Source organism: Chanos chanos, chromosome 3 (genome assembly GCF_902362185.1).
Source record: "Chanos chanos chromosome 3, fChaCha1.1, whole genome shotgun sequence".
Taxonomy (NCBI): Eukaryota; Metazoa; Chordata; class Actinopteri; order Gonorynchiformes; family Chanidae; genus Chanos; species Chanos chanos.
This window is the reverse complement of record NC_044497.1, coordinates 56206255-56223325: the sequence shown is the minus strand read 5'-3', so window position 1 is coordinate 56223325 and position 17071 is coordinate 56206255. Positions and strand designations below refer to the sequence as shown.

The 17071-nt window shown below is 43.5% G+C and overlaps 1 protein-coding gene across 1 annotated transcript in view; it reads right to left on the bottom strand.

Moving 5' to 3' along the window:
• lrrtm4l1 (leucine rich repeat transmembrane neuronal 4 like 1) overlaps positions 1–17071 on the bottom strand; it is a 45917-nt gene that overhangs the window by 9961 nt on the left and 18885 nt on the right. Inside the window, exons 2-3 of the mRNA XM_030768103.1 lie at positions 2797–3875; positions 2230–2766 (exon numbers count right to left, since the gene is read on the bottom strand). Coding sequence (XP_030623963.1) covers positions 2230–2766; positions 2797–3875 — 1616 coding nt within the window. The remainder of the gene's footprint in view (positions 1–2229; positions 2767–2796; positions 3876–17071) is intronic.

Below are 17071 nucleotides of genomic sequence, written 5' to 3'. Positions count from 1 at the left end.
GCAAAACCACTATGAAAGAAAAAAAAAAAAGTTATTATCGTCCAGAGAGTTCTGGGACTTCTTCTGTCTGGATATGTGCAGTGTCATCCAGTTTTGGTGGAAGCGGCGTCTTAAGTCCTATTAAAATATTCATGTCCATGAGGGCAGAGTAATTATATTTCAAATAACACACACCCCCAGAGCACAGGAGATCTCAGTGGATTAAGGACATGATGCGTTGACACACTGGAAGTGAATCGGTCATGCAACAGTTGCTTCTGTCACTGTTTCAGCAACAGAAGCAATTTAATTAACAGCTAAGGGCCAGCAGGTGCTTTCTCAGTTGTTCTTCAGATAAAGCTCTGCTTCAGCGGAATGAGTCGAAAGTTTTCAAAGAAGCTGCAAACCCCCCCCCCCCCCCCCCCCCAAAAAAAACCAAAAAAAAACTTTTGTACAAGATGATATGATCCCATTAATGGAGTGATGACCTGTTGAATCAAGAGATGACTGAAATTCTTCCAAACTGGCGTTTAAAATTACTTGATGAAAAGACAAAAAAAAAGAAAAAAAAAAAAGAAATTAGTGCCAGTGTTTTGGCAACAGCGTTTCACAGACGCACGCACAGATTGTGAATACACTGAATATCTGTCGCATCCCGTTTTTGTATCAAACACGTTCATCGCCTCATTAAATCAGCCCACTCAGATTAATTATTCAAACTAAACACTTGTGGTATTTCGATGACTGCGGTCTTCTAGGTTTTCTATATAGACTCAGTTAAGTAAACAGATTACTTTCCCTTTTCATCCCACCCCCACCCCCCTTTCAAAAATGCAGAATAACACCCTTTGAAAGCGACATAATCTCCTTTGCAAAAGCCCATCAGGTGCCTCTCCAGTGATAAAACACACACCAGAACAGTGAAATTCACTGCCAACATCAAAGGAAGTGCACTCCGTGAGTGCAGATTTCTTGGAAGCAGTTGATGACGATGGCTCTGATATTTAGCATAAACTGCCCCCCCCGCCCCCAATCCCCCACCCACCCCCAGCATACATATTCAAGAAACGCATATTAGGACAGCTCCTTTTACAAAAGCACTCTGAAGAACCCACCTGTGGTTGTCCAAATAAAATGTTTTCCTCTCAGAAACCCCTGTCCCTGAATGACCAGTGTCATTTCCTCCGAGGGCGCAGGCGGGAATTAGTTTCCACTTTACAAACTAGAGTGTAAACTCGTGAAAGCCTCCTCACGGAAAGAACTGAATGAGCCAGTCATCGGACCAAGACACAAATCTGAGGACAGGCCGTTTAAGGACAGATCTCTACTTTAAAAAAAAAAAGAAAAGAAAGAAAAAAAGAAAGGGTTTTGAAGTGACTGATAAGGAACAGGTAAAGAGCAGTCATTCTCTGTGATAGGCCTGCCGCTGCTGATCGATATGTCAGACCTATAACCATGATGTGGAGAATGAGTCATTTTCAGTTCCAACTGTGTTTATTTATTTATAAAGTTAGTTAGCTAAGGGGCTTTTGTGTGTATGTACCTAAGTCTGTCGACTGCTGTTGACATGCAACTCACATTTCGTGCGGCTCTTCAAGTACCTACAAAAGCCAAAAACACACCCCCGTGAAATTATGCACCATCTGCAACGTTATAAAGACAGAAGGAATCTCGTCACCAGAGCCAAAATAACATGCAACGAAGTGTGATAATTCTTTCCTTATTCAACAAGTGTATTTGTAGTGCGTAAGTGAAGATTAGACATGCACAAAGAGGTGCTAAGGTAAGCTGCTCGTTGAGAACAGAAACAAACAAACAAAAAGTGAAAAGAGATTAAAAACGAAGATTAAAAAAAAAACCTCACAAACGGTGAATGGCATTATGATGCCATTCAGTGAACCTGGGCTAGGCACCACTCACTCCTGGTTCTGAAAATTATGGTGCTCCAAGTAAATATGGTCTTTCTCTCTTTCAGTTTTTTTTAGCTTAAGACAGATAACACTCCACTGAAACAGATGAAGGTTCAGAAATCATGAAACCTCAGCCAAGATAAAATAACTCGTCCCCACATACGTGATGTGTTACATGAAACCAGACAGCCAAGGGTGCTTACTCCAGTTCACAAGAGTTTTAGAAAGCATGCCTGCATAAAGGAATTACCTCTACATCCAGGGCCGTTTCATCTGATTTTGTTTTTTTGGTTTTTTTTTGTTTGTTTGTTTTTTTTAGGCTGCTTTTGATGGGTCATACCTCACATTCCCTGGAGCCAGATATGGTGCAGGTACACGCACCCGTCCCGTTGGCTAACACATCCAGAGCCTCCGGAGTGGCGGCAGGGTTGTAGCTCATGTAATATTCCTGCAGCTGAGAGCTGAGGTTCTGCTCTGGCTCCGGGCTCTTTTTCCGTCGCTTGCGGCCCACGACCGAGCGCTGCTGAAACAGCCGGGCAGAGCTGGGGTATCGCCTCCACGACACGTAGATCACGGTCAAGATGAGCGACACGGAGAAGAACAGCGCTACTCCGCCCACCACCACCTTGTGCAGGTACATGTTCTTTGGCTCTGGGCCTGGGGTCACCGACAGGCTGTTGGAGGGGGAGGGAGTCTGGTCTGGGGGGTTTCTGGGGTCTGTCACGAAAAGGCTGGGAAAGGTGGGCAAGGGCTGGGGTCCTGGCAGAGCCCGTAGGGGTGGATTGGTAGTCTGGGAGGCTGGGGGCGGCAATGGTGGCGGGAGGCTGGTAGGGGCATCGGTCGGCTCAGGGGTAGGTTCTGGAATCGGCTCTGACGTCTGCAGAGGCAGGTCAGTGTGTGAGAGGACCTCAAAATCCCTGCAGTCTATGTAATTCCTGGTCGCCTCTATGACTTTCTCACCTTGGAGATGCTTGGGAGTGCTGCAGATTATACTGGTGTCCTTACTTCCACGAAAGTTCCTAAGCCACTCCACCAAAGGACAAATGCCCGGTCCACAGTCCCACATGTTCCCCGCAAGGCTGATCGCGGTCAGGGAAGTCCAGGCAACCACGGTCTCCTGAGAAACATTGTTTAGCTTATTGGATTCCAGGTTGAGGACCTGCAGGTTTGGCAGGCACTGAAAAACAACCGGGTCCAGGGCCTGAATCTCATTCCCGGACAGGTCCAGCTTTTGCAACGTGTGCCAGGTCCAAGGAAGACCCTGGTTAACCGCTCGGATACGATTCCACTGCAAGTAGAGGGCACGGAGGTTAGCAAGGCGCGGAAACAGGAAAAAATTTATCCTGGAGAACAGGTTATGTTCCAGGTGCAGCTCCATCAGGCGGGACAGACCCAGAAACGTGGTGCGCGTCAGAATACGCAGCCGATTGTACCCTAAATCCAAGAACTCTAGGCTTCGGCATTCCAGAAAGGCCCGGATCGGGATACTCGTAAGCCCGTTGGAGCGGAGGTGGAGGTTCTGGAGCTTACGGAGGCCATGGAACTGCCCCGGCTGGAGCTCCTGTAACTTGTTATAGGAGAGGTCCAGACTACGCAGGTTGGGCACATTGTGAAAGGTTGCGTTATGGAGTTGCGAAATCCTGTTGGAGCTAAGGATGAGCTCCTTGAGCCTCCGTATACCCTGAAAAGCACGACTGTCTACGAATGTGATCTGGTTATGGTCAAGGTAGAGCCAGAGGAGCTGGTTAAGGTGGGCGAACTGGTAGGGGAGCATTGTGTGAAGGTCATTGTAGCGTAGCGACAGGCCCTGGCAACTCACTGAAATGTTCTCCGGCACCTCCTGATAGGACGCGGACTCGCAGTAGACAATCTTGCCTTCACATCGGCAACTGTTTGGACAAGTCCTCTCCGCAGGGCAGAGACGCAGAAGGGAGAAGGCTTGAAGGAGCAGAAGGCATGCTAATCTCCTGTCAGTGACTCTATACCCTGGAGAGGGAAAGATGACAACACAGCTCATTAGCGCACAAACTTCACATTCAACTTCAAAAATAATTTTCAGCAGAGGATATTTAACTGTGCTGAGCGTACATCATAGGCTATTGATAAGACTAAAATGCGTTTAAAAAAAAAAGAAACGACTAAACATTATTACTTTCCGCAAATTTTTTGGATTTCTGACTATAAAAGAATATCGGGCTGTGTCTGAACAGACGAAACTCTAACAAAGGCAGGATGGTAAAGAGGGTTGTTTTTCGCTCGAGTGTCACTGCTCTGACCCAACCAGACGGAACCAAGACTGAATGATATCTGTACACAGATCAAACAGCTCTGTTTAGGTGCTGACAACAAACAAAACTACATTGCAGGTCATCTACTCCTTCCTCTACCAGATATCACACTGTTAAGGTGTCTTGTCTTTGATCTCTTATTTTCACTTTCTCTTGTCCCCTTGGTTGGACAGATAAAAAGCCACTGCACCCTCTGTTCTGGGCCTTGGAGAGGAGCCACACACAATCACATGGCATCTACAGCCTGAGTGGTTCAACAAAGTAATTCCTTCTTCTGCATTCGACCTTGACTTTGACTGAGGCAATTTTATGTTTTCGTCCCACTTTTATTTTTATGTAGGACTTGCTTTTTTTATGTTCTGAGATCTTGTAGACCTCAGAGTGTAAAAAAAACAACAACAACAAGCTTACGGTGCGGAAATTTCATAGGAGAGAAAAAGCAAAACTGAAATTTCTCTCATTTATTCCATTCACATTTAAAAAAAAAACCAAGACATTAAAAAAAACAAAAAACCTTGCTTTCAAAAAGAAGTTTTGAATGAGTTATAGATTTCCGGTTTTGGTTTTACTGGCCTTGCCAGTACCACTTTTCCTTCTATTCTATTCTTTTGTTGTAGGTTTCAGAACATAAAAAAAACATACATTTGCAGCTATCCTGCGGATGAATTAACAAAAGAATCCAAAGCATGACTGGACAGAAAACTGGAAAGAGAGAAAAAGAGAACAGTTTTTTTTTCCCTTTTATTGAGATAATGGAACATAAAGGTCGGTGTTTTCTTCCTGTTGTGCTCTTGAAGGAGAAACCTCTGAAACAGAATAAACCCAGAAAAGCAGACCCATCAGTAACAACCCTTCTACTTTCAGGAGAAGACAAACTTCAAGGGAGAGAACAGTAAGAGACATGGACAATATCTCTGAGGAGGAGAGAAAAAAAACAAACCATTCTTCTTGGCAGTTTCTTGCTTTCAAGATAAGCCCAGCGCACTGTGTAAGATGTAAAAGTGGTCCCTTTCAATTGTTCTCAGAGCTTTTTGTTGTTGTTGTTGTTGTTGTTTTGTATTAACAATTAGAATAAACAAATAAGTAACATTTAATACTGAGGCTAAAATGATGAGAATAAGGTGAAGCAGCATCGGATTTGTATATCTGGTCATTTCGAGCAAGTTGTGGCTCTACAATTAAAAAAAAAAAAACTTTCTCTGAAAGCAGAAACATATATGTGTTGAGTGGATCCTAATTAAAACAAACAAACAAACAAAGTGAAAACATACATAAAATCGTGATTCAAAATGTATGACTTGATGCTATAAGCACCGTGCTCTGTGAAGTCTACACTGCCTGCCCTTTGTGACCTCAAGGTCATGCCTTGTACTGCTTAATTCTCAGGCTCTGTAGAAATGACCTTCATTCATTCATACAGTTAGTGCACGGCTAAAAAGCTCTGTGTATGGACACATATTCAAACAGAAATTTATACTTGGACATTTGCATACCCACCCACCTACACACACACACACACACACACACACACACACACATCAACACACCATCAAGGTGACATAGCAAATAAACCCAGAACCCAAATCGGTTGGCATGAAATGAATTTGCCAAGCCGAGCGACAGCTATAAGGAGCGTTCCTGCCTCACTGCTTAAACAGACAGACGGCAGGGAGATGAGGAGTTTGGGCTTTTGCAAAAACTGTGGGTTGTGGTGTTACACACACACACACACACACACACACACACGCACATACACACACACGCACACACATACACACACACACATACACATACACACACATACACACATACACACACATACACACACACACACACACACACACACACAAACATACACACACACATACACATGTAACTGTATGCTAGATTTTGGGGTCCCTCCATTGTGTTCCATTACAACAAAAGTGAGAATAACAACCTAACCCTAGCCCTGAACCTGCCCCCAAAACCATTTCACACTTTAGCTTTTACCGATAACAACAAAATCTTTACAAATATTTACTACGCAGGACTCAGGATTTTGATCCCGCTTTGACTAGGCGCCCCCAGCAGAATAGTGTGTGCACACACACACTTACACACCACACACACACACACACACACAGATCTCCCATCTATGTCACTAGTACCCTGTGAATGCCCCTCAAAAATCCGTACGTGGTGATTAATTCTAGTTACCATTGATTTTACATGTATCCTGGGACGGTCTGAAAAATAAGTATTGGGGGGAGGTTAAAAAAAAACAACAAAACATTGGGTGTTACTGGCTGTTCTTATCGAAAGGACACTGGGCTGTTCTCTGAAAGCCTGCGGCTGTGTTGGTCGCCACCTGAGGGTGAGCTGGGCAGCCACACAAACAGGCCGGTACAACCTGCGGTCCGGCCCGATCTGATTTATCAGAGTGGTGAAAAATGGTTACGCGGCCGGAGCCATGGCTGCTTCTGTCAGCATGTTAATGGAAATACATACGGAGCAGGGGTAAAGAGAACGCAGAACGGAGAAAGTCACAATAAACTCTCAGGTGTTTCACATTTTCGTTTTTACCGATAAAAACAAAATCTTTTATACACAAAAACTACTACTCAGGACTCAGGATTTTGATCCTGCATTGACTAGGTGCCGCAGCGGAACAGTGTGTGCATACACACACACACACACACACACACACACACACAAACACTTACACACACATACACACTCACAGGTACATGCACACAAAGACACACACACAGAGAAAGAGAGTCGCCTATGAATATATAATGCGTGCCCATGCATACTGAGGACATGACAAGAACCTCCCTCCCTAATGCAGACAGAAAGAGGAACCAGAGATTTCCTGCTGGGCCGCAACCTCAAAATGAGGTCATGCAGTCCTGACTAACTGAGGTGATCTAATGTGAGTTTCGTCAACATGAATTAGGCATGTACCATCCAGACAAAGACTCCAACTCTGCATGTGCACACAAGACTCCAGAGTCAAGTCAACTTTAAAAAAGAAAGGAAGAAAGAAAGAAAATAGTCACGTCTCTCAGCAGCTGTGGCAGTGTGTGAGTGTGTGTGTGTGTGTGTGTGTGTAAGGGGAGGGGGGGGGGGGTAGAGCAGTGAGGTTACTTGGTGTGTCATGTTTGCCACCTCAGGATATCGCTAGAGATAAAAATCAATCCAGTTCTATTCTTACTCTTGCCTCGTCTCCGAAATGCATTTGATGCCACCTAGCTTATCCAAGATTAGTTCATTTAAAAGCCACTCATTTAAAACCCTTTTAAAAAACCGTGGCAGCTCCCTTTTACAAAGGACTCGGAGGACGCTGGCAGCCACAACAGAGTCAGCTGTCATCTCCCTTGGCGCAGTGACAAGTTGATATTTCATTTGAATGCTACAGCATTCTGCTAAGCTGGGGCTGAAGCTATTTCAAGTAACAAGTGAATGACAAGTAGCAGGGAAGCCATACGAAGGTACTGCAGAATCCACTGGGGGATATTACACAAGCTTACACGCATACAGTCTTCCCGGAGGCGGGGGGAAAAAAAAAAACCCCGAAAACACTCCAGTATGCTTAGAAACTAAAATCTATAATTAAACACCAGATCACTTGCACCCAGACACAGAAACAGACACAGCGAAATCTCGTTTTTCCTTAATATTGATTATGCATTTTCTGTTTTCTTTGCTGGGCTTGTTAGATGGTTTGGCACAGTGTGATGAGTGAGCTCCAGTATCATCAGTTCTCATGCAGCGTGTGGGGTAGTGAGCTGGTTCTCGTTGCTAACACAGAGCTCATGGTGTTTCAGAGCCCGGGGCAGGTTTTACTGAGTTCACCTTACTCACCATGAGCCGAAATTTGACTAATTCTAATGGCCATTTTTTTTCTCCCCCCCATAGCAAACCCAACTTTGGGATTTCAGCCACTGTAACTTGTTTAGGTTTTTGAGTTTTGGTCACTACGGAGTTTGCTCCCTGCATTCTGTTTCTCTACCGAAACAAAGAAGAAGTTTCAAACAAACTGTTTTGTTGTTATTGTTAGTTTTCCTTTTTAATGAATGCAACATCAAAATGCTGAAACGACATTAATATATTTACCTCAATCGTGTTTCACCTTATTTTCAGCGGCTGGGTTGTTCAGGTATCCGGAAAATTACAAGCTGTCATTATGTTTGTGCATCTGGAAATTTCCGGTAACTGCTACTGGTCGTGTACCTGGATCTTTGGTGGTCAAACAATAATGTACTTTACGTCTTGGATGACAAATGACCCCTTCAAAGCCCAGTCTCTCCGTAGATACTTCAACCTGTCATGTGTAATGTAGTCAAAGAGCCAAACAGCCAGCTAATCCTTTTTTTCTCTTTTGTTTTTATTAAATCATTGACCCAAGGGGAACTGCCTCTTGTGCTTGGCAGCAAAGACCTACATCCTGGCATTTCAAAGTTGCCTATACCTTTTAAGTCTTTCCTTGGTCCCTGCACAAACTTTTAAAGGATAAACAGCAAAACGCGTTGAACTCAGAGGGCAGTGTTGTTAACTACAATGACAACAGGGAGTTGGTCCCTCGGCAAATCGACCATTGCCGACCTTCATTTAAACACTCGTTTAAACTTTTGAGCTAGGTGACAGACTTAGTATTTTCATGAATTTTGCCCCACAGAGCGAAAAGTTTTAGGGCAAAATGCGTGAGGTGTTTCACCGTGTGGAAGCCTAATTTAAAAGTAAATTTATAAAAAGCAAGCTGATGCGTTCTGTCCGACGTCATTTTTTCCCCACGGAAATTACCCAAACTTTCGCTACGTAGCGTTTGGTTCCTGAACCTGTGGAAATGCGGGCCGGTTCTCAAAAGGCACCAAGGCAGCACTGGCTCTGCACCGGCACCGGCACCGGCACCGGCATCGGCACCACCACTATCCTAGTGGAAAAGCGCTATTATTTAGACACAGGGGCAGAATCTGAAATCCAACCCCCTCCAAAAAAAACAAACGTCCCCACAAAAAACCCTGTCCTATTCTGTGGAATCTGTCTGTTCACGTCTGCACATTTTTGTTAAACATTAGAGTACAACTCTAGTTACTTGTTCCTACTGCAGCTGGCTGGCTTTGTGTAGGAGTGAATCTTTAAAGTGAGCAATAGTCAGTGATCTTCTCTGTGCCTCATGCTTTAGCTTTGAGTACAAGCACAGCCAATATATCCCAAAGCGGGTCGTTTTGTCAAAAAAAAAAAAGGGGGCGGAAAAAAGAAAAGTTAAAATGGGTTTTTGCACTGGGACAATGCAAAAGAAAACAGCTCTTTTTGGAGTAGAAATCCTCGGAGACTTTCATTAAAATAGAGTAGATAAATAAAAATACAAAAAGTTTCAAGGACCCTTGTACTGTAACTGAGAGAGGGCTGAATAAAGCTGTACATATGGCACTATGTGAGGTTTCATCTTTTGCTTCACAGTAGACAAAGGGAGAGAGCCGTGTTTTTATTTCCATATGTTTGTACATTTCTCTGCTGAAAAAGTAGCTGTGTTAACATCCACTTCAGTGTTGTAGTGTAAATGTGTTTATGTATAGGTGGACTGCCATACTGTAAGTGAAAATGTACCAGGATTGCAATGCTGTTAGAGAAAAAGCCCTAACACAGTGTACTATGGTACAGTGTACTATATTATAGAAAAAGCCCTAACACAGTGCACTATGGTACAGTGTACTATGTTACAGAAAAAGCCCTAACACAGTGTACTATGGCACAGTGCAGTATATTATAGAAAAAGCCCTCACATAGTGTACTATGGCACAGTGTACTATATTATAGAAAAAGCCCTAACACAGTGTGCTATAGTACAGTGCACTATATTATAGAAAAAGCCCTAACACAGTGTACTATGGCACAGTGAACTATATTACAGAAAAAGCCCTAACACAGTGTGCTATAGTACAGTGAACTATATTACAGAAAAAGCCCTAACACAGTGTACTACGGTACAGTATACTATATTACAGAAAAAGCCCTAACACAGTGTACTATGGTACAGTGAACTATATTACAGAAAAAGCCCTAACACAGTGTGCTATAGTACAGTGAACTATATTACAGAAAAAGCCCTAACACAGTGTACTATGGTACAGTGTACTATATTATAGAAAAAGCCCTAACACAGTGTACCATGGTACAGTGTACTAAATAATAGAAAAAGCCCTAACACAATGTACTATGGTACAGTGTACTCTATTATATAAAAAAAACTGTGGTACAGTGTGCTATATTATAGATGTACTTATGTACTATTGTGCTTATATGTACCTAATGTACTTATATTATGCATAATCATCTATTTTAGACTCAAGACCGTCACAGCTTTTTTCCTCACAAGAGGAGGCCCATACACAGTTATCTAGTGAGAGGTTTCATTTGTGCGAGAGCGCCTGTAACATTAGCAGCGTCTGCAGCAGTGGTTAAAAGCTTGGAAGGAAGAGGAATAACTCAGAGATAGCGACGGAGGCTCTACGGACGCTGAGAGCACGGAGACGAAAAGGGAACAAAAGGTTAATGAAATGGATTCAGAGGGCTCAGAGGGATTCCGGTGAAGATCCGTGGTCTTTTTTAGCGCTCCCTCTTTCTCCCTCTTAAGGAGACGGAAAACAAAATAACACGGTCCACTCCTAGAAGAGATCCAGGGACGTGTATGGGTGGAGAGGAGGTGTAAGGGATAGGAGCTGAGGGGAAAAGGAGGGATAGTGAAAAAGAGCAGAAGGAGGCCAAATGTAAGCAGAGCTTAATCACCACAGTTTTAATTGGTGGTGGGAGATGACAGGATTCACTTCCACCGACTCCTCCATCTTTCAGTCATTTCTTCAAGTCGGAAAAAAATATTCCCAGTGTGACATTTGGAAGTACTTCATTAGTGCTGAAAGCATATTGAGTTGAGAAAGTCATTCCACTGGGAAAGCTTAAATCGAGAGTGAAACGTCACAAGGGGGAATATGTTTTTATTTGGATGTGATGGATTGAGGAGAATCCAAAATAGTTGGAGATTCACACAGGCACCGTACTGCCCTTCAGTTTGAAACAGAGTGGATGTTTCACAGTGCAAACACTGTGACCTCACTGGCCTGGTCAGCGGAGGCATATTGATATGTATGCTATTGATACGAAGCTTGACGTTGGACTGCAGCACACGGAGAGAGACATCTCCTCTTGGGGGTTGAGTGGTGTGCTTGGGGTTGAGTAGTGTGCTTGGGCTTCGGCCCAAGATGTCAGTTAATAAAGGAAACTGTGAGCTGTGCGCGTAACTGTGGGAGTTTCAAAGAGTCACAAGTCAAATCTTCCACTGCAAACAAGACAAGCGCGCAGTCAGATGCACTTTGGCTTCGCCGGCTTTCTGAAAGACAGATTAGTCTTTGGCGTATTTGCTGAGGGGGAAGCAGAGGAGCTGCCCAGAGAGACTCTGATGATGAAGGTGCACAGCGGTCCTGTTCCATTAGAGCAGCCCGTCGTCCGCTGCGTTGTTTGCTCCCGAGTCAAAGCAAACTATCACACTCGGGGCTGAAACGCATCACCCTCCCTCTCTTTATTAGACCCAATTCCCTTACCTCTATGGCGTCACCTCTGCCTTGATTAGCCTGCTATGCTTGTCTTTATGGCACTGGTATACCTGTTTCTCATTGGCTAACTGATGAACTGGACTGCTAATTAGCCTGAGCGTTGAAGTGACTCAGCCCTGTTTCCGGAAAGAAACGTCCACACAAGATTGTTTGCGTGTAGAGTAAGGATCTAAAGCTTAAAGCTGGATGACACGTTTACATCACTAAAGGGCTTGGCTTTCAGGAACAGTCGAATCCTGACCCTGACTGGATGGGGTTGCCCAGATCCCCAGATCCAAAACTTGACTTGTGAAAAGGAGGAATAAAAGGGTGTTGTTATTCTGATGGATTGATTCATTGCCTCATTTCTGTTGTGCTTTGAAGAACCGAAACAATTTCATGTAAAAGAGATTTATTTATGTTTACTTTCTGATGTAAACCGTTTACGTCGAAACTCGAGCGAAGGAAACAAGATACAACCGCGATCGTGTAAGGTTTCATTCAGAGACTGTGTTGTGTTACGTAGGCGATTTGCTTCACAAAGCCTTTCTCTTTTTCTTTTTTCTTTTTTTTTTTTAATGTTTAACTGTAAGCTTTAAACTTGGTTTTTGAACATAAAGGCAGTGATTTCATTTTCATGCTCAGCTGTGGCCAGCTCTGTCTGCTGCGTTCAAGTTCAGTCCAAACGCACGGCGCTGACTCTGTGTTACATAATGACCCTCGGCAGAATCTGATATTCTGAACGAGTAGAGGTGGCTGCTCAGGCTTTCGCTTTGACTCACAAGAGCCCTCATCAACACTCAAACACCACCACTGCCATTTACTGCATGGCTTTGGCTGTTCTGCGTACATACCATTTAGGTGTTCGTGCTTTCGAGAACGCTTTGAGAATATTCGTGTGAAATATGCCAGGTTGGCTAAGGGAGCATGTTCTCTCTTCACTGCTTAATGTTTGTACTCAGATCCAGCAGATACAGACGGTGATAAGGATTGAGTCATTTTGCTAATGGTGCATTAATATCACAGCTGACGTTATCAAATATTAAACATCATCTGAGATATGACATACTTAGCTTGGCTATTGACTTAGACATTTAAAGAGCAGGGCACTTCTTATTGAGGTACTTAAATTCCCACAGTGTGTGAGTGTGTGTGTGTGTGTGTTTAAATTAACTGACACTATGTGACAGAATACACATGCAGCTCTGGCTTAGAGTGCAGTGTATATCCCCTCTGGGTTTGTGATAAAGAGGAATCTTTAGAGACTTCAGCAACACAGCAGTTATACATTATCTACTAACCATCACATTTAACATTAAAAACAAACAAACTAACAAACTAAAACTCTCTGAGACTTTTTATTGAGGACTTATATAGTTGATGTTGAATATTTCAAGGGCTTAGGAGCCATTATTTTAATGTCATTAATATTAATTATTAAGAGGCATTTGTTATTCACTTACAAGCTTGGTGGGCTGATAATGACCCTACTAAGCCACTCCCAAACCTTTACTAGAGTGAGTGTGTGTGTGTGTGTGTGTGTGAGAGAGAGAGAGAGAGAGAGAGGACAAGGGGACCTAGAGCTTAGCGCTCGTTCACTTAAGCACGTGCCCACCCACTGTTAAACTGTGACGGGGCTGGGGGGGGGGGCGCTTTAATATTGCTGTTCTGAGTAATTATTATCTTTGTGGGACCTAATTACAACGAAATACTACACCAGGTGCAACCATAACCACAGCACAGCTGGAAAAACAAAACATTTACCAGACAGAACCGATTAACAATGTCCCTTTCTGTTTTAACGTGCAAATTCATAAACGGAACAACACTCATAGCTAACCAGCCCATTAATGGCTACGTGATATTCGCTCATTTTAGGCTTTCTTTACTGTACCTCAAAATACTCAGATTTGTGTAGTCGCCTGCGGTACATCTCTGGCACAGAGACAACAGATGGACGGGAAGAACAAACTGAACAGTAATTGGGTGGAAGCAGCTGGGATCTAACCTCACGGATTAGTCAGTACACATCATCTACAAGAAGTTCGGACGCGTTACCTGCGCAAGACGTTTTATTCACCCCGCGCGCACACAAAAAGTGCGGTAAAACAATGAGATTAAATACAAACACTATGCGTCTTAGTTTTCTGCTTCAACTATAAATGTTTCGATTCTGCAGTGCTCTACATGCAAAACTGTCAAATTTCTGACGGGAACAAAGCATTTAAGAACTAAGACAAATTCCTGGGCTATTCGCAAATGAGCTCGTTTGTAAACATCAAGATGACGAAATTCTGTTTTGTGCACAGAAGGGTAGCCAACATAAGGAGTTAAACCAATTGTTTTCCAAATTAGCCTATATACTCAGGTGAGGATTCAGGAGATGTCAGCCCCTGATCACAGCAGCCTGTTCATTTAATTCCGGATTTGAAGCAGGGGTAGCCCACGTCTTTGCCCATGGACCCGCATAAAATAGGAAAAGTACTCACTAATGAACAGGTTCAATGGAATGAAGCGCGTCCTAAATCAGTGACAAACTGCTACTAGAGTGTCCGCTTTAACAATTGCTCAAATTAGTCCATTGCCAATGCCTACTTACCCATTATCAGCAACAGATATCGATTTTCCTCGGAGGTAATCCTGTCTGCTCGTTGCCGATTACTGTGTGGTGGCGTTTTTCTGGATTCCGACTCCAAGACCAAGCCAAGTATTGTGCGATGCCCCACTTGCTGATGATCTCACGAGCGCGCTCCCAGCCAACCTAAGTAAATTCTACCGACAGGCAGCTAAAGTAAAGCCCATTTTGCCACAGACGTGAAACCTCATGTGGCAAACCGATAGCGCCGCTACTATGATACCGACAAATGTCGAAAATTTAACCACAGCAACGCAGCGTACGATGCGATGATGTCTCCTAATTTACATTAAAATTAAAAAAAAAAAAAATCAAATCGTCTGCAACCTCGTAAGAATCGTTTAAGTTGTCGATTCAACACTCCAGTTTTCCTTTAATATTTCTCCTGTTTTGTCCAACGCGACACACAGCGTACGGAGTGGTCGCCGGCTGACTGCAAATTTGAATGAACCACGAACTCTTGGACTAGCACGTCTTGCTCACGGCGGACAGCGTGTCAGTGCCTCTAGTGTGTCTGTCAGTAGTAGCGAGTCTGTGTGTGTGTGTGTGTGTGTGTGTGTGTGTGTTCCCTGCAGCAAGACCACGATAGCACTTCGGCTCCCCGTAGTGTAAGTATCTCCGCTGTCCATGAAAAATAACGAGAGCGGCCAGCCGGTGATGACTAAATATTAAACTCTCCACAAACCGTATAGTCTCAGCGGGAAGGCATTCGCTACGCACGTGCGTTAATCTGCCCTCGCCTTTCACATTTCCTTTCATCTTCCATTACTTGATGAGGCATCTGATTGCCGACCACAGCACTAACGACGAGGGAAGCTGAGATAAATTAGGAGTATTACTTGTGGCACATCAGTTTGCTACGGAGAGCGTTGTAAACAGGTTACCCTCTTTTTTTTAAACTGTGATTTGATTCTTGATAGTAGCTATGGAGAAACTTTTTCCATCCACTGACCGACTACCGACGTAACCTACAGCAACGAGGGGTCATTTCTTGGACTTTCGCAATATTTATCACAGAACGATAATTCAATACTTTCTTTCCGTTTTAACTTAAAATATGTCGGTCCAAGAAAGAGAACTTATTTTATGTAAGCAGACTTTATTTAAAGAGATTAGCCACAAAGCAACATTAAAGTCAGCGAAAAGACCCAAATAATTGACATAACTGAAAACGGTCGATACATAAAAAATACAAACGACTAATTTAACGTCTTACCAAAACAGCAAATTGTTACTAACAAAAAAGAGCTTTCAGCTAGGCCTGCAACAAAATTATAACCACATGGAACAATCTGGAAATATCAAATAGGAAGGTTTTACCTCAACAACTCGGTTTGAGTGCAAAAACCGTGATCTCTGATTTTGTTGATACATATTTCTGGTAATTTCTTTCCCTATCTTTTATTCAGAACCTCAGATACCTCCCTCTATGGTCACCTGCTCACAGAATTAAATCCTAGCTGGGACCACCTGCGGTGTAAAGGCAAGCGTCAGTCAGTAAAACACCTGAGAATTGAGCTGGACAAGCTTTAGGCTGAAGACGGCGGAGCGATCATGCCGATTTCTCTTTAAACGGCCGTGAGGTTTTACAAAAGACGAACGCGTAGAGATCTGCCCGTCGCCATGGGGCGTCTCTGCCTCACATGTCCTCTATTCTCTGATCTCTGATAATTACCTGAGCATGTGTCAGGGGTGAAAAGGAACGACGCAAGAAGCCAAGCTGCACTAAAAGAGAGACGTGCTGCTTGACGGACATCACCGGCCAATTATTCTAATTCATCTTCTGGTCAGACACGCGGCTTTATTATCAAGCTGTTCTTCTCTTCTGACGGGCTGTCTGCTTATGGAATCTCAATCCGTGTTGAAAAGGTTACCTCCTATGTAACACACAACATGCCTTATTTTTACATTGCTGTTTTCTCTTATTGCTTTGGTGTATGCAGGTTACAAAACATTCTCTTTTTTTTTTCCAAACTAAATTTTGCAAACCACGTCAAGGAAATTGTACACATTCAAGCACGGTACGCTAATTTGCCATAAAACCACTTTGAAGTGTTCATGCAAAGCTGGTCCATGTTTTATTCTATCCTTCACACAATAATAGTACATTTTGCATATTCACTGAGGTGAGTTCATTTAAAGACTTTTAACCTAGGCACATCTATGAATTATTCCCCTATGTAACATAACAGTTCTCTTTTTCAAGCTGGCATAAAACAAACCATACCAACTTCATTTTAATCCGATGAACTTTGCCACCTTTCTTGTTTGAATCAGGATTGAGTGATAGTTTTATGAGATTGGGCCAACGTTTCTGCTTCTTTGAGAGCAGAGTTTTTTTTTCTCCCTCTAAGCCAAGTAAACGATTGGTTCTTGCTTTCCCACCTGCACATGGGAGAGCCTTTGAGAGACAGAGGTAATAATCAGGTGGAGCAGGAATTGGCTTACGGAGGAAGGCAGCTGTCAGGAGTCTCTGAGGATGCTGCCCGTTCCCCTGGAACAAGGAGAGAACTCCGACAATGAGAACGACGCTGCAGACATTTCAATTTAACTCCCAGATCATCATCATTACATGGCAAATGACAGTGTGAAGAAATGTCCGCTCAGGCTCCTGAGACTTCTGAGCGCCGCCGGAGACGAGCGTGTCGAGGAGTGCAGATCTGCCTCGGTTCTGAAGCGGGTCCG